The 27,782-nt window shown below is 36.3% G+C and overlaps 4 protein-coding genes and 2 non-coding genes across 10 annotated transcripts in view; 3 read left to right on the top strand and 3 right to left on the bottom strand.

Moving 5' to 3' along the window:
- The first annotated feature begins 157 nt into the window (after positions 1-157).
- On the top strand, positions 158-1,754 carry LOC137582378 (uncharacterized). Its single transcript, XM_068296891.1, has 2 exons — positions 158-1,102; positions 1,166-1,754. The coding sequence occupies exons 1-2, from the start codon at positions 293-295 to the stop codon at positions 1,607-1,609; spliced, it is 1,254 nt and encodes a 417-aa protein (XP_068152992.1). The 5' UTR covers positions 158-292; the 3' UTR covers positions 1,610-1,754.
- Positions 1,755-1,901: 147 nt separating this feature from the next.
- TRNAQ-UUG (transfer RNA glutamine (anticodon UUG)) lies at positions 1,902-1,973 on the bottom strand. The gene has a single exon. It is a non-coding gene; the product is annotated as a tRNA-Gln (tRNA).
- A 169-nt stretch (positions 1,974-2,142) lies between these two features.
- LOC137582192 (uncharacterized) lies at positions 2,143-3,394 on the top strand. Its single transcript, XM_068296646.1, has 2 exons — positions 2,143-2,939; positions 3,013-3,394. The coding sequence occupies exons 1-2, from the start codon at positions 2,259-2,261 to the stop codon at positions 3,271-3,273; spliced, it is 942 nt and encodes a 313-aa protein (XP_068152747.1). The 5' UTR covers positions 2,143-2,258; the 3' UTR covers positions 3,274-3,394.
- A 516-nt stretch (positions 3,395-3,910) lies between these two features.
- On the top strand, positions 3,911-3,982 carry TRNAQ-UUG (transfer RNA glutamine (anticodon UUG)). The gene has a single exon. It is a non-coding gene; the product is annotated as a tRNA-Gln (tRNA).
- Positions 3,983-4,184: 202 nt separating this feature from the next.
- On the bottom strand, positions 4,185-7,229 carry cal1 (chromosome alignment defect 1). 2 transcript variants are annotated; one of them, XM_068297587.1, is made up of 3 exons: positions 7,076-7,229; positions 6,813-7,025; positions 4,185-6,743 (listed from the first exon to the last, which is right to left on the bottom strand). In XM_068297587.1, the coding sequence occupies exons 2-3, from the start codon at positions 6,894-6,896 to the stop codon at positions 4,434-4,436; spliced, it is 2,394 nt and encodes a 797-aa protein (XP_068153688.1). In that variant the 5' UTR covers positions 6,897-7,025; positions 7,076-7,229; the 3' UTR covers positions 4,185-4,433. The 2 variants fall into 2 exon arrangements, with proteins under 2 accessions (XP_068153688.1, XP_068153689.1); XM_068297588.1 differs by having other exon boundaries at positions 6,813-7,010; positions 7,076-7,228.
- Positions 7,230-7,547: 318 nt separating this feature from the next.
- The window catches only part of LOC137582779 (aminopeptidase N), a 28,025-nt gene continuing 7,790 nt past the window's right edge, over positions 7,548-27,782 (bottom strand). For 2 of the 4 annotated variants that reach the window (XM_068297456.1, XM_068297457.1), the window contains exons 2-12: positions 25,708-26,369; positions 24,188-24,223; positions 13,609-13,792; positions 12,992-13,309; positions 11,157-11,516; positions 9,667-11,094; positions 9,468-9,591; positions 9,211-9,401; positions 8,983-9,150; positions 8,775-8,918; positions 7,548-8,706 (exon numbers count right to left, since the gene is read on the bottom strand). In XM_068297456.1, coding sequence (XP_068153557.1) covers positions 8,451-8,706; positions 8,775-8,918; positions 8,983-9,150; positions 9,211-9,401; positions 9,468-9,591; positions 9,667-11,094; positions 11,157-11,516; positions 12,992-13,309; positions 13,609-13,792; positions 24,188-24,223; positions 25,708-25,732 — 3,234 coding nt within the window. In that variant the 5' untranslated portion in view covers positions 25,733-26,369 and the 3' untranslated portion in view covers positions 7,548-8,450. Of the gene's footprint in view, positions 8,707-8,774; positions 8,919-8,982; positions 9,151-9,210; positions 9,402-9,467; positions 9,592-9,666; positions 11,095-11,156; positions 11,517-12,991; positions 13,310-13,608; positions 13,793-15,874; positions 16,226-24,187; positions 24,224-25,707; positions 26,370-27,782 lie in introns of all 4 variants that reach the window. The other 2 variants (XM_068297459.1, XM_068297458.1) reach the window with 2 other exon arrangements.

The following is a 27,782-nucleotide window of genomic DNA, read 5'->3' on the forward strand; positions in this document are numbered from 1 at the left end:
TTGACTCAGATGGGCAACGCTAGCGCATTAACAGTGGCATTTTGCGCATTGCAGCACATTCGGTGCACTGTTAGACAAACCAATATAGCACTCAGATATTGACAGTGAGGGTTTTTGTGTGGCGGTCGGCCTGCGGCTCAGCTGTTTTTCTCGATTGCGATACACCATACTTTTTGTTATCTATTGTTTGTTTGTGTGTCCCTTCGACTTTTCTTAATTCATAAAAAATAGCTTCAAAACATCTCATAATTTTCAAACAAAATTATATAACCCCCTGGGGTTTTGCTGTGCTATGATATCTCTAAATTCATCGCAGGAGTTGGACATCGACACGGATTCCGAGGAGATGGACGAGGACGAGAACGAAAACACAATTACCCAACCAACAAGAAGTCCACAACTACGCAGCTTTGTTTGGGAATACTTCAAGGACATTCCAGATAATCCACATTCCAAGCTTTGCAGTATTTGTAATTTAATATTTGCTAATAAGTCCACCAATCTAGCACGTCATTTGCTAAGTGTCCACAAAATCAAAAGCCATACTCAAAAACCACTTGCTAAAGATGAAAATCGTAGTGGCAGACGCACCAGTAGCTTCATTTGGAAATATTGTAACCGTATCAATGATAGACAAGCACTCTGTCTTTTGTGTAACAAACTCTTTTATTTTGGCGGCGGAAACACAACAAATATTACAAAACATTTACGGCGGAAACATGCAGGAAGTATTGAATATTTTACCGCGGAATCGCCTAAAAAGGATCGTAAAACTACTAGTTACGTATGGAACTATATTACCAAACTACCAGGCAATCAGGTTCGCTGCTCTATATGTCTGTCTAAAATGAGATTTCACGGAACGGCCAATCTGATCAAACATCTAAGTACACACAAAATAATGGGTGATAAAACATCCCCAGACGACCCACAGGCAAAGTCAACAGATGATCCCATGCCAAGCAAGGAACACTTTAAATGTGAAATGTGTAGCATGAGCTTCGACGATGTCGAAGACGTAGAGGAGCAAATCTCCACACACATGTTAGAATGCCACAGCATGCAGACGCCAGTAATAGGGACGAGCACGGAGTCCATAGACGTATGTACAGCAAGATGATTCTATCAAATAAAAATTGATATAAGCCGGTTATCTTTTTCCCAGGAATCCCAAAGCAACGAAAATGTAAAGGAAGTAGGCACCATTTGGAACGAGGACAATAATGAGACTCATCAGGACCTACCTTCAATTATAGACGATGAAACACTTTATAATGATCTTATAGAGGAAGATCTAAATAGTAGTGCAAACTTAGCTGCACCATTAGACTGTGAAGCAACTACTTCAATTTCAGAAAATCCAACAACAATTGAGGTTATTGACAGCCTAGAGGAGGATGATGAGGCGGACTTAATGTCAATAGAAGATTCTGAAGCCACATCCCGATTAATACAGCTTAAAGAGGAGTTGCTCCGCCAAAAAACAAACTATTTCAATGAAAAGGCTGGTTACTATCGCATGCAAAAATATCTGGTGGCATTGCAGGTTAAAAAAGAGCGCCTTGAGTTTGAAATGCTCAGCAAAAGCCACAACCAAATAATCCCCTAAATTTGTTTTTATGTTGATAGTACAAATCATGTAGAATGCATTTAATATTAGATTTATTTTATTTTTATAGGGTTGAACGGAAAACTCAATTCAAAAGCAATTGTATATATTTTTATTAAAAAGTGACGATCAAATTGATAAAAAATGATTTAAAATATCACACATCAATAGAAACAAAACAATTTTTTTTTATAGTGAATTTAGAAATTACCAAATATGTATATGCATGAACATAATTGATTTCAGGTATATAAACAAATGAAATGATGGCAAAAAATAAGTGCTTTCACACAGGTTCTACCGAGATTTGAACTCGGATCGCTGGATTCAAAGTCCAGAGTGCTAACCATTACACCATAGAACCTTGTTGACAGATCTCAGCCAAAATACACTTTTGTACGACAGCTATAGTGCAGTGTTAGGCACTCTGAAAATTAGTGTTGACTAATCTTAAAGATTTTAGTGTGGCCATATTTTTTGACAGATTATTATATTTACCCCCTATTTTAACATGTCTCACCACTACTGTTTTTTTGTTCGCCCATTTTTTTTATGTGCCACCACTACTGTACTTAACAAAAAAGAAGAAGAACAAAGCTGCTGAAATAGAAAACAATAAAAATTATCAAATGTCAGAATAAACAGAAGTATGGTTGGCAAGAACTTCAAGGCATTATCCCAATTCCACCGGCTAACCGAATATATTGTACAGTGTAAACATTGCGACAAGACGCTATCTTCTAAGCATACCTCGTCCAATTTAACGCGCCACTTGATTAGGAACCACAAGTTAGTGGCGCGAACAATTTTTGGAGACGAAGACGTTAAGATGCTTGCTGAACTGCGTGATGAGTTTGATGTATCTGACATGGAGCACATGGAACATCTAACCGAGCCTGAAGGTGATGGTGAAGGCGAAGGCGAGACGAAGAGTGCCGTTCGCAACATTATTGGAGCTCAGCAGCAATCACATCGGCAGCACCAAACGGATCCCCAGCAGCTGAAGCAAGACCTGGAGACCTCCACTGAGCTGCGTAACAAAGTTATCGGCAAGAATAATAAAATGTGGGCGCATTTTATACGTATCTCGGAATTCATGGCCAAGTGCAAGCACTGTGGCAAGACGCTGTCCTCGAAGCACTCCTCGTCTAATCTGATGAGGCATATTGTCCGGCGCCACCACAACCTGTCCAAAAATTTGAATTATTCTCGTCAACATATGCTGACACCCAAAAAGGAGGGTTTTCGGTCGTCGGATCCTTTAGAAAAGGTCAATTTCGATGATGTGGATAGTATCATTGAGAAGGTTACGGAGCAATTGGAAGATGAGGTCAATATTAATAGAAGCTCTTGTTTCTTTATAATCGTAAGTTTAATGTTTACTCCCATTCATTTCGTTAAAGGAACCTTTTTACGAATATGTGGTTGACAACACTGAAGACGTTGTGGACAGAAGCACCCACGATCAGGAGCCAGCTGACATGCACCATATTAATCAGGGAGACACCTCCTCGCTGACAGAAACGACAACTCAATTAGATGAGAAACTGAAAGCAGAAACAATATATTATAACGAAATGGCCGAGTTAGCTCGGGCAAAGCGCCGGCTCATTGATCTGCAGACCAAAAAACTGCTTCTCGACATGAATGTTGTGGAGAATTAACAAAATCGTTTTACCATTTTAACATTAACTAGCAGTAATGGTTAAACACGGATTATTCACTAAACACACATTGTTCCCATATGTATTTCGAACAGATTAAAATTTTTAAGGACAGAACTGATTTCTTACGATGTATACATAAGTGTTGGGCCAAAAAAAAAAAGTGCACAAATGAGTTAATGCGTCAGAGAACAAGTGAATCACTAAATGAACAACTGACAATGAGTGAGAAAAAAAGTAACAAATTTGGTGAACATGTTTAAGCACTCACTGTAAGTTTTTCAATTTTTTTTACTCACATGCAAGCCAACACTACTATATACACAATATTTTCTAAAACACTTCTTCCGATTGTATAGAAGATCAGCTGTGTACGCGTCTACTATAATTGGAACATTTTATAATGTTTTTATATTCTTCATTGTATTATACATTTTCACTCATAGTGATTAAAACGATAAAAAGTTAAAAACATAGAAATTATGCCTATTGCATTGGTTCTTTTACAGTAGATTCTTTCCAAGATTAAAATTAAAATAGAGATACATTTGCATCTCATTAAATGGAGGTGCCGATATGTTCAAAGTGTACAGCAGCGCAAACGTTTCACGCTGTTTTGGCGAACGGTTGTCAACAAGGTTCTATGGTGTAATGGTTAGCACTCTGGACTTTGAATCCAGCGATCCGAGTTCAAATCTCGGTAGAACCTTTGTGGCGAAAACTTTTTTTTGTTACATTACATTTTTTTTGTGTTTATTTTATATACATATAATTAAATTTCAAGGAATTACTTTTTTAGTTTCCTAAACTTCGTTTAATCTATTAGAAATATATTTTCGTTCCAGAGTGATAGTTCAATGATAAAACATTGAAATGATTTATTGTCCAGATTTATCCAAATAAAAACTAAATTGGGTTTTAAAAATATATTAAAATGGGTAATTACAAATCATAAATTCATTTGGAATATAAACAAAACTTTTTAACATAAATCTGAAATTTAAAAATATTTTGAAGTGATATCTAATCATTTTTCTAAACTTAATTAAGCTTTTGGAATATTAACAAATTTTTTTAACACAAAACAAAGGCTTAAAAATATTTCAAGTGATATGTAATCAATTTCCTTAGCGTATGTCTAAAATCTATTTTGCCTTAAATTAGTTGTTTTTATTAGGCTTCTCCAAAACGCTGTAGACTTCGCCATAGCGCTTAATACGGTCGAAGATATCGTCATCACTTGAACTAGAGCTGGAGGTATTTAAATGGGAAAGGTAATCTCCAGCGCTCAATGCAGCGGCCAGTTTCGGTGTCGGGCGGTAATAAACTGACTGACCGCCATCAAAGCTGCGACTGCCTACATGGAATTTAAGGAATTGTGTTGCTCTACGTTGACCAATAATTTTGCTTAAAGAGCTCTCGGTAAGTGTAAAATGGCCAGAATCTGAATTCGCGTCGTGTAGCAATATACCCTTGTTGGTAAGTTTAATTGGTGAAGGTTTACTTTTCATTGGTTCGCAGCATGTGGTTGATGTAACTATAGTGCAATCGGCATCAAAATTGGGATCCGCATTTAATTGCTCCACCGGCGAGACCGAGGACGAATTGGTGTTGCAAGTACTACTCACTGTAGCTGCTGCTTGTTGCATGGCCGGCTGCTTCTTTTGAAGAGAACGGGTATAGGCTGAATCATTGGCCAATGCTGTTGAATTACAGGCGACGCTCTGGTTATTAAACTGGATCACCGGTTGTCGCTCCAGTACGTCTGGTTTAATCGATTGCATTGGTAGAGCTCTAACCTGAGCAAAAGTATCATCTGAGTCATCAGAACTGACGATTTGAATAGATCTTGTCAATTTTGAGTTCCCAGTTTTTTTAATTGCCGACTTCTTAATGTTACGCTGAGATTTTAATTCTGAGCTACTTGGAGAAACTCGAATTGGATTGGCATCAGCAATATTAGGTAGAGTTTTAACATGTTTGTCAGTTTTTTCGCTCTTCTGTTTTTCGATTGGATCACCAATTGTATCTTTTGGTGTGTCAGTGGATAATGATAAAATATCTTTCGACTTGGGAACTGGTTTAGATGATATGATAACTTCCTCGCTGATTGGAAGCAATGTCCTACCTTTCTGAACCTTAGCTTGCTTTTTTAACAGATTTTTCTTTGATTGATCAGCACTTGAAGTGGCGATTTTTTCGATGGGAGTATTTCGCTTAGTTGCTGTCTTCCTAATTGCAGGCTTCGCATGTTCAAGCAGCTCTTTGCTAATTTTTTCATATTTTTCTTTATGCGCCTTTTCGAAGGGAGTGGCTATCCTCAGTGTTTTCTTAATTTTGTTCAAAGGCTTACTGTTACGCTTGGGTGTTTGAATAATTATGGGGCTGTTATCATTTTTCACTACCCATTCCTCAGTGGAACTATTGGCCAGGTGTATCACATTCGAGCAGAGTCGCTCGCTGTTGCAGCAGCTGCATTCCGATTCCAAAACACGTGGACGCAAGTCCATCTCAACATCCTCCTCGAATGCATGCTGACGTCGCATATGATACATGGATCTAGACCCCAACTGAAGGTGGCGATAGTCGTGATGGCTTCGGTAAGTCGAGCAATACTTATAAGGAACACAGCAAGATTTGCAGTTGCAAAAGGAAAAATCTTCATCGCCGCTAGATGACGAGTAATACATCGAGGAGTGTGGACGATGTCTTAAAACATGCTTGCGACGCTTATGGTGATAATTACTAGTATAGTTGCGACAGTGCCGAGGGCTAGGGAAATGGGAGAGTTCGCGGTCCCGCTCACGCTCGCGTCGTCGGCGTAACAATGCTTGCAAGTGGTGACGATGTTCTTGTTCATCATCATGTGCCGCATACTTGGCCCTCAGTTCATCCCTCTTATGGGCTTGAGTGCGATACATTTTGATTGTAGAAGTGGTGGAGCATTTTACTGAAGTAGAGGAGGAAGGATTTCGCTTACGGCTCTGCCGGATGTAGCGTGCAGTGTCCACAGAATGCAAGGACTCGTTGTCTGATAGGGTAGCATCGTGCGCACTAGGGCTTCCTGATACAGGACTTTTATCCATGTAAACGCTGTTGTTGCGCCGCAACCACTGACCCACATGCTGCTCAATTTTCTCAACATCAAAAGTATTGAGAATTCTATCCAGTCCAGCCTCCTTCCATTTGCGTTTGTGCTCCTCTAGTATTGGAAGTGTTTGATTCAAGATTTCCTGTACTTCTGCAATCTCTTCTGGTTTACCATTGGGGCAAAGCATTTGGGTTATATCTGCCTTGGCCATATTGCTAGTTACATTTGGTATTTCCATGTTGGCGTCTACCGATTTGTCCTCTTGAGCTTCATCGAAACACTTGCTGGCATCATCCATAATTTCGTCATCCTTCCATAGAGTCTCAACTTTATCGAAATCTACAACATCGTTCTCATCGTCATTAATTTCCGAAAAGTGCTGCAATGCAATCAAAAATAATATGAAACTTGATCGTTTGTGGACGGTGTCCACCTTGGAGCACCCTACCTCAATAAAATTAGACCACTTCTTTGATCTCTCGAACACCATAGACTCCAGAGTCTCCTCATTAACCAAGACGTGCGACGACATTTTCAGTTTCAGTATGCGTTTATTTGAATATCAAATTCAGTTTTTTTTTTTTTTATAATTATTTGCATTGGGGGCATGGGCATCAAAAGCGAGCAGGCGTCATGGTATGTACAGCTTTCCACCGAAAATCTATGTTTATTATGGTCAGCTTCATCATTTGTAATATCACATTAGCTTACCAAATATCTGGATCTTTAATACAGGGCGGCGCATTCAACAGTTTTTTTTATAATTTAATTTTGTGTTTTTATTTTTAGGTAGTTTGGAACTCGATAGTCCCGATTGTGTGATTAGGGTTGATATTTACTGCGCTCTGTTCGATAACTATTGCTACCCTAAATTATCGATATTCACATTTTTTTTAACGACCAAGTAAATTTAATTTTTAGGAAATTTAGAATTCACCATGGAATGTTAATAATGCTTGAAATGTGTGTTGTAATTCGTTTTCGAATGGAATTTCGAACATTATTTCCAAATTCTGGATTATTTTTTTTTTTATTTTACCATAATTTATTATCGCATGTTTTATTAACGGTTTTCCAATTTATTATTTTCTGAATTTGTCTACAGTCAAATCCAAAGCCTTTGAATCAGCATCGGTGATCGGTGATTTAAATTGATATTATGGTTTTCAAATGAAACAAACTGTTGTTAAAATAATGTTACATAGTTTATTCGTTTTTCAATTTATGTATAGGCTTTAAAACTTATATATACATGGTTACAATAGTGCAATAAGCGATTTGCTATGACAGTGTTATAAAATATACGTGTGTTTTCATATGTTTAATAAGAGCTACTTGTACACTGATAAATATATATTTTCTTGTATTGTATATTTGTGTTTGTGTGTATTTGTTTGCTTTAGCAACATTTTAAACCATGCATTTAAGGACACTGATCTGTAACAACATCATTTGGCCATTCCTTTCGCCTTTAACACGATTGTGTGTCATATATGTATTTATCATATATGTATGTAGAGTATGTGCTTCTAGGAGACCTCAATAGTGTGGTTTTATAACTACGAGATATAATATATATATATGTATATATAAATTTTTGGTTCACTTAGTGCTAGGAACGGGCTTATTTTCTAATATGTAGACTGTATGTAAGTAATGAAATTATTATTCAGATAGATTTTACTCAAGCAGCATTTTATAGGAATGAAGTGATGGGTTTTAATATTGTGAATAAAAGATGAAATGGCGAAACTATTTTATACATAATATATATTAATTATAGGAACGTAAGAACTATAATAAACGCGAAATAAATTACAATACCGCAAATGTAAGCAAACGGAGCCCGGCCGTAGACATAAAAACAAAAAAAAAAAAATATTATACAATTGCAAAAAGTAAATGTATGAATTAAGTATGTTACCCTAAATTAAGTTGGCTAACTTACATATTTATATCACTTTTCGCAAATAATTCGTTTTTGTTGTTAGATCAGAGAGTTTTGGTTTTAAAAAATAAATTTGAGGCTGTTCAAATGATTAGAAATCAACAAAACTCGAATATTTGGTAGAGTTAAATCTGAAATCTAGAAAATATTGATCTGGAACTCGCTGACAATACTTTCAAGAAAAGATTTAAGCTTATCGTACGAGTGTGTACGCCAATATATATTATCGTTGACCTGTTCCATAGCCAGATTGATGGCTGACTCAACAGCCTTGAGACCCAATTTGTGGCAATTGGCGGCTAGAAGTTGTAATTGCTGCTTATGATAATCTTTGTTCATGTAAATGGTCAGTGATTTGATCATTTCGGTTAAGGTGGAGAAACCATCGCCATAACTGCAAATGTTAAAAAAAAAATAATAATTAGTTTGTCTTAGAGAACTATTCGTTAATTAGATACTCACTAATCAGCAATCTCTTTGATATTAGTTTGTAGAAAATCAAAAGCAATCTCATAGCCAATGGCATTAGTGGCGACAGCTCGGAAGGCCAAGGCGCCATCCTGCTTCAGAATGCCAGAGGTCGAATTGATGGTCATATTGAGGTATCTGCAAAAGGATAATATAAAAAATTACCACTAATTTTTTTCGTTTGCGTTATTCAACCACTTACTTGGACAAAAGCCATGGCTTAGACGTGCAACCCAATGACGTTAGGATCTCTTCCTTTTCCGACGCACTGGTGGTACGCTTGTATTGCTTGTAGGCAAAATACCATTCCGGATATGAACCCTCTGACAAGGCAGTACAATAAATCACCGACTTCAGATTGGGCTTGATGCTATAAAATCATATATCAGTTATAGTTCTTACGTATAGTATCAGTTTTTTATATACTCACGGATTCTTTTTAGCATCCCGCATCCATTCTCGGAATCTCATTTGTGCCACCTGCGTACAGCGATCGTAATTGAATTTACAGGCAAAGTTTGCCACCAAAGCGCGATGTTTTAACTGCAGATGAGACTCGTTATCGGGTTCATTTAAGCCGTAATGATCAAAGGCAGGCCGGACAATAAACTTCATGAAAGCCTGAAGCGAGGGAAAATAAGAATTAAGTAAAAAAAAACTATTTTTCCCATGGGAGAAAAAATGTACCCTGAAAGTCTCATAAGCTGGTTCGCGTTTCAGATTGTAAATGAGATAGTTAAGTCCTGGCTTGGCCGCACTCCAAAGTAGTTCATCATCAACGGAAGTATACAACTCCAGGAGGAAGGTTAAACTGTTTGGGAAGCAGAAAACCAAAATTAGGCTAAACTATAACTGAACTGCTAAAATAGTCTATATCAAAGCTTACGGTATATCATAAGGCAAATACTCCGCCTGCGACAAGTGGAGTGCATCATCAAGTAGTTGGGCTCGCGTTATCCTTGGCAATGTGGTAAAGTTCTTTTTCAATGCCAACCATGAGACCGAATCGTAGTTGACACGATAGTATCCTTGACGATTCAGATTCAAATAAAGAACAGTATTGTTATTGTTTTCTTTGGTGAATACATCGGGAATGACAAGCTCCTCCTGATCTTTGGTCATCCAGTGTGTTGGTATATTATCACCCTTGTGCAAATCATCCGTCTCGAAGGTGATTGGTATGAACCAGCGTTGTTTATCCAGGGGATTACGTGCTGGCAGAAGGTACCGCTCTTGGCGAAGCACTAAATTAGCACCACGTCGTTCTACATTGACAACCGGATATCCTGGCTGGGTTATCCAAGAGTCCATAATGTTCTTCACATTTAGTTCCTTGGGTAAAGTTCCCATCTCATGGCCATGGCGGGTGAGGAAGACCCAAAGATCATTACGATCGATATTTGAGTAGGCAAAAGTTTTTAACAAATCCTGGGTGGCAGATCGAAATGCCTCATCACCCACAATGGAGTTAAGCATGCGCAGAAGAATTGTACCTTTGGAATAACTAATGGGATCAAAGATTCGCCTCACATCGCTGGTTGACCTAACATCAAAGGAGATCGCATGCGAAGTGTTGTCTGCATCATGTTGCATAGACTCCTTAAACTCTAGAACCGTAAAGGTATCCATAATTTGAAACTCTGGATGGGCCTGGTTCAATGCCTTGTAGCTCATATAACAAGCGAATCCCTCCTTTAGCCATAGGTCATCCCAAGACTTGGGTGTCACACAATTTCCAAACCAAAAATGTGCCAACTCGTGGGCAATTATTTGTGCCACATACTGCATATGCTCGGAAGAAGATGCCAGTTCCTGATCCTCTGGAACCAACAATGCCGAATCACGGAAAGTTATTAATCCCCAATTCTCCATGGCTCCGAAACCAAAATCAGGCACAGATACCAAATCAATTTTCGGTAACTTGTTCTTAATGCCAAAGTACTCCTCGTAGTAGGGCAAGAACTTACGCACCATCTTATAGGCATAGTTGGTCATATCCACGAAATTGGGCCGTGTCCAAATCTCTACTCGTGGAAATAGTTGACCATCCGAATTGGCATATTGTGAGTCAACCATATTGGAAACAATAAAGGCCACCAAATATGTGGGCATCTTGGGAGTAGTCATGAACTCATCACGTATATACCCCAATCGATGTGTGTCACTGTGGTATTTGGGCATGTTGGAAAGGGACATGGTCATATTTGAGTTTCGTACAATGCTGATAGTGAAGTTGGCTTTCATGTCCGGCCGATCGAAGCAGGGAAATGCGCGTCGTGCATCAATTGGTGAAAATTGTGTACTAATCATCCATCTGCAAAAGGATAAGAAAACGTCTTTAGTTAGCTAGTCGAAACTCTATTCTAGGCAACTTACTCTGTTTGTTTGGTATCCGGATTGATGTAACTTGTCTTGTAGACTCCCTGAAGTGTGTCCGTGACCTGGCTGACAAAGTCCAAACTCAGTGCAATCTTCAGTCTGGCTTCGCTGGCCAAGGACGGATTTAGTTTGACCACAAACGAATCATTGTTCTCGCCGTAATCACTATCGAAATCCAACTCCACTTCATCCGTCTCATTTCCCTCCAGTGAACGAATCACTCGTACATTGGAAATGCTTACATTATACACATCCAGCACAATGGGCTCCCAGCTGGTGATTTTAGCGTCCCTTTCTATCTCAATGACCAGGCTTCCGTTGTTAGTCGATGTCTCAACATTTGGCTCAATGACAATGCTGCAAATAGCAAACAAGACAGGACAGAGATTAAAAATCTAATAGAAATAGCTTCACACACTCACACACACACACACAGTCATACAAACCAAGTGAGGAAAAACATTTGCAAATGACTGCCAAAAATGTCAAGTCGCTTCAATAAAAAAATGTGTCAATCAATCAGTCAGATAACAGAATGCATGGCCTGAGATTGGGCAAGATTTTTGGGGAATCAATTTTGCCATTAGTCTGACTCTGAGGCGATGGCTAAATGCTATGCATGCCATAAAGTGCATCAACAATCAAAGCAAACAAGAATTGAAAATGTGAATTGATAAACGAAATGTTTGGTCGAATAACGAATTTCTCATGCTCTTTATCGCACATCTAGATAGCGCTATCTGAATGAGTAACATGTCTTGGATGGACTTTCTAAAGAAGTTAGAGTAGCGTGCAAAGATTGAAGATCAATTTTCCCTCACAGCTTGCGAACATATGCCAAGAATTCAGCCGCATCAGCATCAAGGGGGCAGACCCCATGGGTATCACACATCTCCTTGTCTTGTATTTAATTGAGGCGATTGGTTTACAATGCGCTCATGTGCAATGTGCATTGGGGCAACCAGGAAGCGAGCTTTAAGCAATTTGCCTTGTCGCTGTCTTCATGGCGGAGGATGGGGCATGGTCAGCGCTTTGATCACCATCACCCAGCTGCGAAATCAGTTGCCATCGATACGTATGAACTGCATTGCACTTGCCACTGCACAGACAGAAGATTCACATCTTTGGAGACTACATGCTGGGCGCAAAACTAATACCCAGTCTTATGTTTTCTATGTCAATTATATTAATGGATGCGGCAAGTTGCCTACTGAACAGCATTAACACTCTACCAGATCCTCATATCTAGCCACTCTAACTATCTGGCGCAATGGGTCATGCCCACTGTCGGCGTATTGCGTGATCTTGTCTTCTGATCTATGCCGCTTGCGTTTAATTTTCAAGTGTGCTTGCCTTCATATCCAAGAGTTGGATAAAAAAGACAGTAGTTAGAACTTAAGAAAACTGTATAGGATAAGCCTACAGCCTTTTTCAATCCTTTATCAGAGGATGGAATTTCACATTCCATCGTTGTATTCTGGATGGGTCAAGGTAACTAACTTCTGCAATTCACAATTTGTGGTCATGTGTCAACGTCGTTGATGATTTCTATTTACTCAACTGGAACCTAAGAATCCTTGACCCACTTTAAGACCTACAACTGCAATGACTGACCAAAATGTCAAGGAATGTCACAGAATATAACATGACTTCAATTGGGTTGGCATGACGTGTAACTTAATGCTGCCATTTTACTTATATTTTTATATAGAATAACACTTGAAATTATTATACACAAAATGAAAGACTCAAGTTAATTCATTGAAATTTAAGGAGAAGTGTGCCTTGCCTTTGGTAACAGGTGAAACCTGTGCAAATCGTCTCTGTCTTACCTGTAATGACTTGGACGCCAACCCTCATGGAGCTGTAAGAGGCGATCTGTTGGTTTTGTTATATCATCTTCGACATCTTCGTTGACGCCCTCTTGTTTGACTATGGGTATATCACCGACTGGAGGGACTATTGTTTTTTCCTCCTCCTTAACAACAGGTGGCACGACAATGTTTTCCTCATTCTTAATTCGATTTGGCGATGACGTTGAAGTATGGAAATTATCTTTCAGCCAATCTGGTACTTGAAATTGGGCTGTGGCCACTGAAGTTGAATTTCCGTCAGGATGCTCCTTAGATTGAGCTTGGGCGGTGATGTAGCTGAAAGTAGGAGTATATACTTAGTTTAAACAAAAGTTTTTAAAAAGACGCCAAGCCCTTGCACACCTTGAAATGGATCTGAGTTAAGGAGAGAGTTCGAAAGCAATAATTTTTTGCTTATATTTACATTCGATTGAGGTCAGATGGGGTTCAACTGTCAATTAGCACGCTCCGCTTGCCAAAAACGTTTAATAATAACCAAATTGACCGGCAACCACACCTCAAAGAGTCCTTAACTGATTTTGATTTACATTCAACTTGGGGTTAAGGTAGGGTTAAGCACCCAACTGATTACTCACCTGGGGTTGGCTTCCGGTTTGCCCAAGCCGTGTGATGTTACGAAATAGGTGATAAGAATCGAGAATATCAGAATCACAACCATAATGAAAGCGGTTACAACCAAACAGGGTTTGGATACATAAACGCCCGATGGTGGACCATTGAAGACATATTTTTGTCCATTTTTAGTTTTCAGCTGACCGCCTGAAATAGTTGGAAATCATTAGTATTAGAAATTGGAAATGATGTACAAATTCTTACAAGACAATTTACATATGTAACTTAAACAAATTATGTGTTGGGTGTGTGTTTAATTGTTTACACACACACACCGAAAATTCTGATCATGCCAGTGCATTTATCTTTAACAAATTCAATTTTCGTATAATTACAATGCATGAATAATGGCAAACATCAAACTGATTTATAGCATAATTCAGTTGGGGGGGAAATAAAATATGTTAACGGGCTTCCATTTAACAAGGTGTCGATAAAGTCAGAAAAAGTAATTGGACTCCAACAGGAGCACCCACCCGAAGTCCAGAGTGTCTAGGCCATTACGATTACGAAACTGACAAAAAATGTTCATTTAAATGTTTACAAAGCTATAGAGAATTTGAGATTCACTTTGCGACAACTTGGAGATATTGCTTGAGAGTGTCAAGAGTGTAGATTGCTTCGATAAGATAAGAGTATGAGGAATATTATTTATCACAAGAATAAGGAAGTATAAACAGGTGCAAAACGAGTCATGAGATACGAGAAATAATCTAGAAATCTTCAGATATTCAGCTGATAAAGTCTACCAAGTTTTGTCCACTGTTGAACTTGGCCAATGAAAGAGGCACGTGCTGAGAATTTTCAATTATTAATTAGCATTTCGCTGGACTTTTTCAACTTGGAACGTATGTATGTATGTATGTGTGAGTACCTGGCAGGTAGTTGGGCGTTCTTTTTTATGTCGCTTTTTATGGTTAGCCAAAGACCTTTTGAGGTCTGCACATAGTACATAAAATGTAAGTGGAATGTCAGTCACTTTTTGTTGTTTTGTTTTAATTTAAAAACTTAAAGAGGTTAAGAATCTTTTACTTCAGTTAAATGGGTAGGTACAACTAACCGTGCACCTGTTTGGTTAACCTGCAGCCAATCTTAGCCGGAACATCTGTCCGCCGCTTTGGCTGCCTCTGCTTTGATCTTCAACTCCAAACAGACAAATGGAATTTATGTTTTGTGGCATTCAAAATGAGAAGAAAAACAAAAACCCGCACCTATGTATATACAAGATGTGAACTAATTAACCGAGCATCTTTCTCTTCTGTTTTAAATAAATCGAACTGGCCAACTGTAACTCACAATCATGTTGACTTGTTTGCTCGACCTGATGAAAGCTTTTCAAAATTTTCCTGTTTTGTTTTTTTTTTCTGTGTTTTAGTTTTCAGTTTTTGCTTATTTATTGTTGGGGGACTGAATGAAGTTTCATTTCGTCTCATTTCTTTTTTAATGAGCACACATGTTCGTCCGATCTGGTTGATTTTTCATTAGCGTTTGTAAATTTAAATATTATGTACTAGACTCTCCTCCCATTCCATGGCATGATTATGTGTTTAATATGCATAAGTCGCCACGATGAATGAAACATTCAAATGCAAGTTAAGCTTTTTCTAAATGAAGTGAAATTTTGAGTTAATAACATGCGTGAGGCGCCAGTTAACTAGCGACTCCCCGCAGACTAACTGGGACACTGTACGTGCATAGTAGGTACTGCTTAATTTTGACATTAATGATGGCAATAAAATCACACGCCAAAAATATGACTTTGAATCATTTTTATACCCTTATACCCTTACATTAAAGGAAGCATCTCCGACCATATAAAGTATATATACTCTTGATCAGCACGACGAGACGAGTTCAAATAGCCATGTCCGTATGTGCCTCCATCCGCCTAGATCAACGCAATCTCCTCCCAGACCGTTAGAGCTACATTGTTGATGCATGTAGGCGGGTAATTTTTCTCATTTGTCTCCCCAAATATTCATTACTTTCTTTCCAGAAATTATAAGCATTCTTAAAAATTAGGTTTAATATTTTCTTAGAGAACCCTCAGGATATCTGCTACAGTTGAAAATAATTTAACCCCTTCGATAAGTCATTGAAGAATGAAATAAAAGAGTATATTTTTTATAACTGTTTGCTTAATATAAATCTTAACTAATTTAATATGATGTAATCAAGAGTTCCTACTTGATAGTGTTAGGATGGTTATTTGAATTTTGAAAAACATACCCAAAAATCTATCCTTTGATATATAATCGAAATGTAAACGTTTTCTTATGTTTTTCGTATCGTTGAATTTAAAATTACGCAATTTGGTGACAAATCCATTAAGAGGACCCCCCGTAGAAGGCGGAGGAGATCCAATTGCTGATGGACTTGGTGGCTGTGATGTGGAGGATAATGATGATGTTGTTGCTGTTGTTAGGGCAAATGCAGCGATTGGAGGATTTGTCAATAATTTGTTGTTGCTAGACGCATTTGTTGCTGCTGATGCTGTTGTTGTTGTTGTTGTAGTTGGCGCATATATGGCCGATGCCCTTAATGCATTTGGCTGTTTGGGATCTGTATAGGATGTGATGGCTGCGCAGGATGTGAAGGAAATAAAGCAGACAGGAAGACATACACACACACACAGAGAAGGCGAGAGAGAGAGAGAGAGAAAAAAATGCAGAGTATATATTTAGCAAATGAATTTATGTAAGCAATGGTTTTTTTTTTTTTTGGTTTTATGTTTTTGTTAAATGACTTATTAATAGCAAAATTTAATGAACGAAAAGTTATTTCAGTGCGAGGGTGTTACGATGAGGGTGAGAGTGGGGAAAAGTGCGGCTAAAGTTGTAAACGATGTCAATGAGCAATCGCAAATTAAAATTTCAAAAGAATTTAATCAAGTTGACGCCACTGAATGGCTGAGGTTGACGGATGAGGGTGGAGTAGTGCATTTAGCACGTGTCGGCCACATTGTGGCTATTGCCGTTTGCCAATCAAATGAATCAAATGAACTTGTACGCCAAGTTAATTGCATTTCATTTGCCTTTTGCCAGGCGCCCCCCTTAAACAAACAGAAATGTTTGCCTCGTTTGTTACTTAAAATAAAACCAACGAACCGATTGAATGATTGGCTTGGTTCACCAGCTTCCAAAACATACTCAAATCAGCCAATCTATCTAATTTTAGATTTCAGCTAAATACCAGCGTATTAATAAACAATTGCCATAGAAACACACAATATTCTGTTAAGTACGAAAAGTCGTAAAATCAAGATGCCAATATTATTATTTGTCTCAATTTTTGATTGAGAAGCCAATTGCAATAAAATTGTCAATTTGATTTTTATCCATTGTGTTGATGAATGAAAGACGCTTGTTCATTTTTTTTAATTTTCCCCAATTTGCAAAAAGTGCAGCCAATTGTATTTATATCACTATAAAAAATATTTAAGTATTACGAAATTGCCAGTCAATGACTTGAAAATCAACAATTTCGTTTTCACATTTCGGCTTTGCCTTGTCGAAGTTTGTATACCCTTACTTATATGTATACATTGCCTATTTCGTAAGAGATCTCTGCTATTGGAGCACATCTATATATCACATTTAAGTTCGTTTTCTTTTGTTGGTTTACCAACTTAGTGATAAACTTATTCTACCCCAGTTTACAAGCTATCTCGCAATATAGTATAACATATAACGTGACATTATTAATTAAAATTGTTTAAGTGTTATGCGATGGTAGTTTATGATTTGCCACTCAAGTTTATTCAACTCTCAACATTTTAATTGAGCCCCTCGAACCGTTCTCCCAGGTAGCAAGAAACGCACAAAAAGTGACTTAATTTAATTGCGTTGCTTTTGTTTTTGGTTTTTTTTTTTTTGTAAACTTCTCACCCTCAGTGCTTAGTCCGACGAAGGTTACTCTACACTCTCTATATAGAGTGTGGCATTTGTAAGTGACCTTATTCTTTTTGTTGGATTGTTGTTTTTCGGTTTCGGCGCCCATCTACTACTTTGTCTTCTACTTCCCAAAGTAATCTTCTCTCTGCGTGCAAGTTGCACGCGCAATTTTTTATTATTTTATTTTGTTTTTATCTCGCGGTCTGCATAGCTAATATACAATTGGGTTGAGCTAGGTTTTATGACTGAGGATTGCTTTGTGGTGTTGTGTGTGGCGTCATTTGGTAGTCGCCAGTCGTCAAAATGAGACTGAGCGCTAATTTAATTTACAAATTAGCCAAAAAAAAAACGAAGCGAACAGTCCGAAAATCATGCAAGTTTTGTATTTTATTTGGTCACCTGCAAATACACTAATATACATATGTGATGATACTTTTATATGATACATACATATATGGTGTCAAAGTACACAAAAACAATTGTTTATTGAATATCGAAAAAGGTTCTAAATTAGTGTCTAGTTACTAGACTGTAGTATATCGATAATGCTGTGTGATAACATTTTGGATCACAGGTCGAAATCCAGAATATATTAACAAAAATAAAGGTATTATATTTGGTTTGAATTGTTAACAATATATTTCGTATTTTTCCAAAACCTAAACTGGTGAAACAAAAGCTAAAAGAACTTTAAATTTTTATATTCATATTGTGTAATAAAACTTGGTCAGCTTTTGTCTGTCTGTTTCTATGCAAATTAATCGTGTCTCAGTTGTTAAGCTTTTAAATTGAAGTGTTTTCTTTTGCTGATCTTTGCAGCACATTTATCAAGAGCCACACTATAACATCTAAATATTTACAAAAAACAAAACATTTCGTTTAAAAGAACATATCAAAAATTAAAACTTTTTCGGTTATTTGATTTTATGCATATCTAAAGCTCAGTGAATGGGGAAAAGTAATTCATATTTATCAGAATTCTTGGCTGTCTAAGCATTGTCATTGGATCGCTGCATTATATCAGATGTCATTCCTTAATTTGGCTTTTATCTCTTGACGGTATTATACAAATGTTAAGGTGTCAGCATTAGCAACAGTTTGTTTGATAAATCAAAGACAACTTGAAGGTGACCCAAAAAAAAGAGACCAGCAATGCATTTTAATCTATGGGATTTAGTTGGAAATTCCTTTTAATTCGTTAGTTGCGTTTGCTGCTTCTCAACGCTTCAAGGTGAAGTTGTCGCAAGTTGTTTGTTCATTTCTTCTTCCAAGGCCCAGGTTTATTTACTCTCCCCTCCCCGTTTGAGTTGACACAATATGTTGTACATATGCACAGACATACTTATGTAATTACAATTATCTCTCAGTTCTTTGTAGTCTCTGCTTTTTGCTACCGTTTGGGGACTTGAAATCTTTCTGCTTTTGTTGGGGATTCTCACTCGACTCGACCGGAAACATGACCCAAAGCGAACTTTATGATATGGCAGAGATTTTATAAGATGCATTCGTTTAATGACTTCATCTGTGACATGGCTTCTTTTTTTTTTTTTTTTGAAGATGATTAATTATAACGCATCATTGTTTAACTGGCAAAAGAACAGTTGTGCTTCTATGATTATAATGGTATTTGGAATGTTTTAGCTTAAACCACTTATAAGTTAATTAGACTAGGTAAATCACTTGTCCGATTCTAGTCCTTCTCTAGTAAGTCGTCGTGGTGACTTTGATATATCTTGAACCTTTGAAAGCTATTCTAAAAAATCAGATCATATGGGCCACATATTGTATATTCTCTGAAGTTCCTAAGTTAATAGGTCCAGCTGTTATAGTATTCGAAATATTCATATTTAACTTCAATATATCATCTCATCCCATTGAAAAATAGATTTTGTCGATATGCAAGTTTTTTAAGCTTTTATTTGGTATTTCTGCTGAATTCTTTGAATAAAGTTGTTTGCTTATGTCGCGGTGGAAATCAAAGCAAATGCTTTGGGTCAAACACAAAAGTAAACAATTACCCCAAAAAATTCTCTCTCCTCTTTCCACAAACGAAAAAAACAGTCAAATAATAAACATTGAAGAGTGCATTTTGCTTTTGACTAGTTTTTTCCTTCTTTTTTTTTTTTTTTTTGTTTAGATTTCTTTTTGTTTTTAGTTGCTGAAATGCGACAACAAATGAATAGTCTATGACTTTACCACAGGCAAAACATATTGTAATAGGAGTTCATAAACTACACACACACAAACACCACAAACTGGCAGGCATTTCCGCAAAAACTTCTGTGCTCCACTCCCTTTTAATCAAAGTCAGTTTACTATAATTGCAAAACGTTGAGTGCTTCATTAGAATCATGCAAAACAATGCCACTGAGGAAAGTCTGCTCCCTACAACAAAACAAAACACGTTTCTGCAAAAAGGTCATCCAACTTTCCAACTACTAGTTATTGATGCATAGTTGGGATACATACATATGTACGTATATGGAATGGGATTACTATATACTCTATTTACATGTCTCTAAGGTCGGTCTATTAAGAAAGAGTCCGCTAAATTATTTATTGGGATTGATTTATTTTAACCATCTTCATGATGAAATGTTTAGAACTTCCCAAAACATTTCGATCATATGGGTCACATATTGTATATTCTCTGAAGTCTTTTCATCAAAGAGGAAGAAATTTAATCAAGCCTATCGTTCGCTGCGCATCAATGTGACTCATAAATCTGAGTACCAAATGAAACAAAAGTTTATTTGTAAAAACCAGAAGTTGTTTATTTAACCCATATATACACCCACAATTTCGAATTGGGTAATGGGTGGGAGAGAAAATGGGTTATCATTAAATATGACACACTCTCCAAAAAATGGTGAGGTGTGAAGTGAAAGAAGAAAGAAGGCAACGGGCAACTGGCAACAATTAACGAAATTTAAAGCAAAACACGACAAAGCGATTGTCTGTCGCTTTGTAGATTTGATTCGATGGAAATGATAAGATATACCATATATACCTATACCACTTTTAGTTCGAGGAAGAAAGCGGCCCTTCGAGTTGCTGATGACGTAAATGCGACAAAAGTGTTCCGATTTAGTCAACTGATAAAGATCCCCTTTGTGGGCTTTCACAATACAACATTTGTTGTACTACCTAGTTAAGTGAAGTTTTCTACAGTTTTCTTGTTATCTTTAAAAACTCATGCCCTTGCCAGAGGGAATGGGAATATTAACTTTGCTGGAAGGGAGAGAGAATACTCAACCCGCCCATACAATGCCAATTTACACTATTGATACCGATTGCTCTACCAAGATATTAATAGGCCCTCCTCCCCATATCATTACGTCAATTGGCTTGTTAAACGAGGTGAGTAATGTATTATTAAATATCCAGCGGCTAGTGTGATCATAAACAATAATTTCATATAATTAAATAGTTTTTTTTTTCGTTGCAGAATGTGGAATGTCCTTCGGTGGTATTAAACTGTCGCCACACACACACACATACGCAAAAGCGGAAATTCGACATAATTTGTTGGCTTTTTATCATTATTATTATTTTTGTAGTTTTTGAACTTGACGTTTGGTTGTGTTGTTGGTTTATTTTGGGTCTAGTTTGATTTTTTATGATGCTCATTTAATCGCTGGCTGATTTGGCTGTAAGCCAAATAATTTTGCTCTCATTTTGCTTTCTGTTTTTTTGTTTTTCAGCCTGGCACTGACATTGTCATACATTTTGCGTGAAAGTATTTAGGTTCATGCGAAAATTTATTTCTAGCACACCGTCAAAAACTATTTGCCAGAGGTTCGCTGCTAATGGAACTGGTTAAATAATGAATATCTTTAGAAACCACTCGGATTTTGGCCATAGTCTTTGATCCACAGCATTGTGAATCAAGTGTGTTTATTTACTGGGAAGTGGCCCCCATTTTTGAGTGTGTTTTTTATAGTTTTTTGAACGCACTTCAACAAATATTAACTAATTCCCTTGTCACCGTTAATAGAAGTCACGTAGGTACATACTTGCAGATGGATGTGATGGATAGATCATTTATTTCAAATAAATTGCAAAAAAAAAATAGAAGGAAACCTTCACATCTGTTCCGCATTTATGTATGAGAAATGTTTTGCCCCGTTCTTGGCTTATGCTTTATGCAACTCAGGTAACCGACAATTTGAAGCTACAATCAAAGCATTTCAAATGCTTACGTGATTTGGCTTCCAGGAGAAGCCTTACATCACAGAGATACCATCACTTGGCATTCATCGTCATTTACTTTGATGCATTTCCAATTAACCGAGACGGTGGCTAACTCACGATCTGTTGTGCTGTCGCCTCCGGTCACTCTTTGTGCATAGGTTCTTTAGGCCATAATTTTAGCAAATTTTGCATGTCAAACTAGCGCCAAGTTTGGTGCTTGGAATCAAATAGTTTTGAAATCTACAACGAAAATCACTTAACCTCATTTACATGGTTTTAGTCTTGGCCATTAAGATAAATTATTTCATTTTATTTCTTTAGATCGTGTTTTTCTTTCGTTTAAGATCAACTAAGATGACTAAGATTCCGCAAAATGTAAGAGAAATGCTAAGTATTTATACAGGTGTCGACTTATTAGCTGAAAATTTAAATGCAAATGTGTAATTTTTAGAAATCTCAGTGATCGACCTTAGAGACTATAAAAAGCAAATGAAACTCATTTAAATGACGTAGTTTGAGGCAAGATATCTCTAGGTATATAGAGATATCACATAGAGATTGTTTTACTTTAATATCTTTTCACTGTATACATACATGTTGCAGCTTTATCTATACCCTTTAAAAAAGGGCATATTAGGTGTGCTATAAATGAAAGTAAAAGCCAAGTTGACCCCCTCCCAAACTTCTTTAGAGACTTAAACTTAAACTAAGGCTTTCAGCTTAGGCGAAAACTACATCCACTAGATTAGGACTCGAACCCGGATCCTCGTTGTTCAATTGGCTAAATGACTGGGACATTTAGACAAATCATCTATTCGACAATGAATTCCAATGAATTTGTTTACATAAATGAACTAAACAAAGATTGCCAACTTGAAAGAGAATACAAACTTTGGTAGACAGACCAGGAATACATTTTCCATATATAGAAGCTAAATATAATAGATTCTACTGCTTAAAATTGTTCAATTTCCATATGCAACAAATGATTTTCCCTCAAATTATCCTATTTTCTCTTTAAAATACTTGATTTCCACCAACAAAGTTATCAACTAGATACACTACTTGTATTTACAAAAGACTTAACTATTTTGTGTACTATATAATAAAGTATCTATCTATATAATAGAGTATCTTGAAAGAGACTTTGCCAACAGAAGAATCTCTGGTGCGATATTTTGCGTATGCAATTTTAAGATTGCAGAACAAAAAGAATTTGTGGTCTTTTAAAATAACTCTGCTTCAGCAAACAAAACTCTTTTTTTTAGCCATAAAAATCAAGACGCCCAGAAAGTTGAACCGAAGGCAAAGCAAAGCAATTTATTATGCTCTGCCTGGCATAAAGGAATTCCCAGAATCAAATACAAAAAGGCGAAATGAAGGCTAAGTCTTCGACAAAACTACAAATTTATCTTCATTCTCTGTTCCTCAAGTTTCGTTTTTTCTTCGTTTCTTATTTCTCTTATTTATTTTTTTATTATTTTCTTTTTTGGCAAAACGTGATCAAGATGCAATGAGACGAGAAAAAAAAGAAGAGTCAAGCAACCATGGCGGATCCTTAAAAAACTTTCATTGACGATGACATCATCCAGCCAGTTGTCAGTTGTTGATGCTGATGCCCTAAATTTCATTTCGAGAAAAGGGAAGTACATACATATGTACATATGTAGGAATGTATGTAAATGGCACTGCAAATGGATGACAGTTTTTCCAGCTGCCTAAATGAATATTAATTAAAATTCGCATAAGGTTGGCCAGCAGCAACATCAGCAAATTTGTCTTTTATGGAAGACAGATGTCAAAGCGTTGACTACTTGAGATATATGCATTTACATACATACTTTGGAAAGGGTATTACAATTCAAGAAGACTCTCAGAAAGCTTAAAAATTGACCAAGTAAATAAATAATCTTTCCTTAACTATCAACTTTTATCTCAATCATCTTAAAACTTTTGTTAGCGTATTTGTTATTTGGTGTGCAAAATTTAAATATTCTTTTATTCATAACCAATTTTGTTTGTGATTTACATTTATTAATCCGCTTATAGAAAACAAAGTCAAATTAATGTTACAAAATCAACACGGACCTTAGATCTGAACGATCAGGAGAACCTATAAAGAGAACTCGAACTCAAACCACTTGAAACAATGTGGGCGACACCAGAACCGGCTCGAATGCCCATCATTTAATAAGTGGATAGCCAAACCAGTCGTCATCATCATTTCAACTCTGTGTAATTGAGCATCACAAGTTGATTGGCCCCCTTTTAGTTTTTATGACATATCCCCGCCCCCAATTCTAGCCGATCTCCGACGCCTGCTGCGCCTCAAAACATTTCTCCTCTACGCCCAATTAACAATTATCTCGTCTTGATAATTGAGTGATAGATACATATGACATGATATTACATTTTATGGCAGATGGCACTTAAATCCACAAATGATTCAATTTACCTGGACTTTCCACGCCCATAATGGCGTCTGAATCCTCTGCACTCGCATTATGGGTAAGGCATTAAAAGAATTCAATATTAGTTCATCATCATTTGTCCGCAAGTTGCGTCAGGTAGCGTAATTGTCTATTTATATATACACTAAAGAAAATATGGCCAAAACAAAATAGTCTACATATATAAAATATACAATATAAGCTAATCTAGATGCATCGGCTCATTTCGCTGACTAATAGTGAGTGAACTGTCCGTTACACAGTCCAACATAGAATACAATCGTGTTAAGACCAAACGCTTTGGGTTTCTTGGTGTCAAAACTGATATGAAGCTCTCACACTTGTCTTATGTCTTTTAGTTAATTTATTGAAATGAAAATGAATTTTGTCGATGTGTGTTGATGATCCATTTACCTTTGGTGTCATTGTGCAAAAATACATAACAAAATGCCTTTGCCCCAATGCAGTTTCTCTCAAATGCAAAATTCAAAGTCAAATTTTTATCTGTTTTTTTTTTTTTTTTTGTAGCTAAATGCATTTTACGTTTGGCAATATAGTGAATGAATTTTTGCATTGTGTAAGCAATATTTTTAGGTGTGCCAAAAGAAAGCGAACGACAAGAAATGAATCAAGAAATACATTATATTTAAATGCTGTTGATTGTTAATCATAAATCAAATCAACATGGCAAATAGCAAGAAAACAAGATCAGCTACATACATATATAAAATTCAACATATGTACTCCATATTGATTTCACTCAAGAATCTCACAATCAGCCATAATGGCATATAGACGATTATTAGTCAAGAATAAGTAAAAAGAAAAAGTAAAATAATAGATAAATAACTATTAACTCTCTTGGGTCTTCTATTATTTAATTTGGTTGTTTTTGGGGATCTTTTTAATTAAGAAGAATCCTTTTTTGAGAAGGTTCGAGGACGATTCATAATCTTACAAGTTTTTATTCCTTTGTGGTTGGACTTAAACTATTTATATTTTCTTGTTAGTAACAAGAATTTTCAGAAGTTCTAACGATTTGACTTACTGCCAATAACAGGCGCCAAAATACTAACTCTAATACTCAGACCTATCCGTTTTTTCATATCGTTTAAAAGATAGCAAAGATCTCATTACAAAGCCAACGATTTGAAAATGAATTGAGCGGACAAATTTATAGAACTCCAAAAAATTTCTTAAATACCATAACGCAAAAGTTTTGTTTATATCACAAAAATATGATTCAAAATTCAAATATCAGGTTAAACAAAAATCGCTTAACGTTAACTTAAATAAAACATTATCATAACACATATATGTTTATGTATAGATGTAGATGTAAATATTTGAAATTAAGAAATTTTGATCATTTTAATTAATTGCAAGTGCAATGAAATCATAGCACAGCCCATAAAATTAAAGACATGAAAGCTATCTAATAACTGGGAAAATTAAAAAGCACTTCAAATACTTATAGCTATTGCGGTTAGTTCGATATCGGATTGAAAGATTTATGGGGACTCACCTTCGTTAACGTAGCCGCCTTCCATGGTGCCAAGTGTATACACCTCGATGCGGCGATTGCCTTTGAACGACTTGTCCACGACCTATGCTCTGTATATATCTATTCCTGGTTGCCCCACTCGTGCTGGGAGGCTGTTGGATGTAGTTTTTTAAGGCTCGTATGTGTATGTGGATGCGAGGCTCTTGCCCTGACCAATGCTCTCGACACCTTAGCACCCTTCCGCGTTCTTTCTTCGATTTTTAGTTATTTTTATGCCAAGATTTAGTGTTTCTCGTTTCTATTTATTTGAATTTATTCTGCGATTGCACAACCCAAACGATTGGTACTCTCAAAATATTGTTTTCTTTCTGCCTTATGGAGAGAAAGAGATTATGGTAGTGCATTGTGGTATGCGGCGAGTCCGTATGGCATTGTTGTTGCCTCTGTAAACAAATGAGGAGACGAGCCCACTCTCTTCCCACTGTACGGAAATGTTTTCGAACTTTATCTTAAAAGTTCTTTTCGACGGCTATGAGTCTCAATCCTTTTACAGTATACAGCTCGTGGCAATTCTGGAGAATTCGCGTTTTCCTCTTGACTTGGCTTTAATTTTTGTTTTAGTTTTGTGTTGTTTTAGTTTTGGCGTTACTTAATACTTCAACGGTAATATTTGGTTTTATGGCCTAAAAGCAAAAAAAAGGGGAACATTTTAATTACATTATAAAGACTATAAGAATAATTGCCTTAAATCTTAATTACTTTTACTTATAATCTTCTTTAAATGGTATATAAACCAAAAAATGTTAAAACATTTATGATATAAAGTGACGACAAGTTCATGGTTGCATTTTGGCCATCTGTTTCAGTTGGTTTTGCCAAACTTCTAAGGTCAGTTAATCATTCAATTCGTTTCTGTTAGTTAAATATTTAATGTGTAAATAATCGGAAATCAAGTACAAAAACTTTATTCAAGCAATGAGTCAGAAAATATTTAATTTTTGACAAATAAACTATCCATTAACTTAAAAAAATGTTCCCCACTTTCTCATTCGCCATTATTCAAATACATTCTAATACTTTTTAAAGTAGATCATGTGGGAATTGTCATAAAACAGATTTGTAATTCCGCATAGAGAGTGGCTAATAAAATTTTTTATGGATTTAGAGATTAGATTGACTTTTTTTTTTTTGTTGTCATTTTGAGTTCCATGACCTCACAAATTAAGCGAAATACATATGTTGTTTTAGAATAAAGTAGAAGCTATTGTAAAGGGACTTATTTTTTACTTTTAAACTGTCTTCGTGAGTTGTTAAGATTTACACTTATTGTATAATAAATATTGTGTCAAATAACAACAAATTTTTAGTTTTTGGGTCTTGTGATGTCATTTAGTCAATATTTGCGCTTTAAATTGAAAACTAATTTGCAATGCAAACACACAAAGGGGAAGAAAAAAAAAAAAAAACTTGTTTACGAGCTTCACGATGAAAATGCATGCATTTTTTGTGTTTGTTGTTGTTTGTATTGGCCAGTTTTAAATTTATTGACATTTTTTGTATTTGGTTTTTGTTGTTGTTTGATAGAGATTGAGCATCAAGTTCAATGTCAAATTACTTAGTGTTTAGAGCCAACACCGCGAACCGTTAAGATAACCAACCGAAAAGCACCCACGAATTATGTTTTATGTTTTTTGTTTTCTTTTTTATTTGTATTTGAATTAAAAAACCAAAACCCGAATCAACCGAGCACGAACAAAGCTCAGCATGGACTGCAATAAGAGGAATCTGAAAGAAATTTCGAAGATACAAATTGCTTTACCAAAATCGGACCAAAATTTATTATGCATACACACACACACATACATACATATATTTATTGTATGTAATAAACAAGAGAATCTACACTGAAATTGCTTCAATTGTGTCGATGAAAGGCCATCAAAAATGAAATGGTCTGCGATGAAGACTCATTAATGGATTCATACTTGACATTCGATTAAGAACCAGAAAAAAACGAAAAAGAAAAAGGGTGATGCCTGCATCGTCTTTTCTAATGCCAAAAACGCTAGTTCAATTTGGTTTTTTGACTCTTTTTA

Source organism: Drosophila tropicalis, unplaced genomic scaffold (genome assembly GCF_018151085.1).
Source record: "Drosophila tropicalis isolate 14030-0801.00 unplaced genomic scaffold, ASM1815108v1 contig_859, whole genome shotgun sequence".
Lineage (NCBI taxonomy): Eukaryota > Metazoa > Arthropoda > Insecta > Diptera > Drosophilidae > Drosophila > Drosophila tropicalis.

Coding starts and splice junctions, on each gene's coding strand:
- LOC137582378 (XM_068296891.1), top strand. CDS start 293: ATGATATCTCTAAATTCATCGCAGGAGTTGGACATCGACACGGATTCC. Junction 1,103..1,165: donor CGAGCACGGAGTCCATAGAC/GTATGTACAGCA, acceptor TCTTTTTCCCAG/GAATCCCAAAGCAACGAAAA.
- LOC137582192 (XM_068296646.1), top strand. CDS start 2,259: ATGGTTGGCAAGAACTTCAAGGCATTATCCCAATTCCACCGGCTAACC. Junction 2,940..3,012: donor CGGAGCAATTGGAAGATGAG/GTCAATATTAAT, acceptor ATTTCGTTAAAG/GAACCTTTTTACGAATATGT.
- cal1 (XM_068297587.1), bottom strand. CDS start 6,896: ATGTCGTCGCACGTCTTGGTTAATGAGGAGACTCTGGAGTCTATGGTG. Junction 6,744..6,812: donor AGTGGTCTAATTTTATTGAG/GTAGGGTGCTCC, acceptor ATTGCATTGCAG/CACTTTTCGGAAATTAATGA.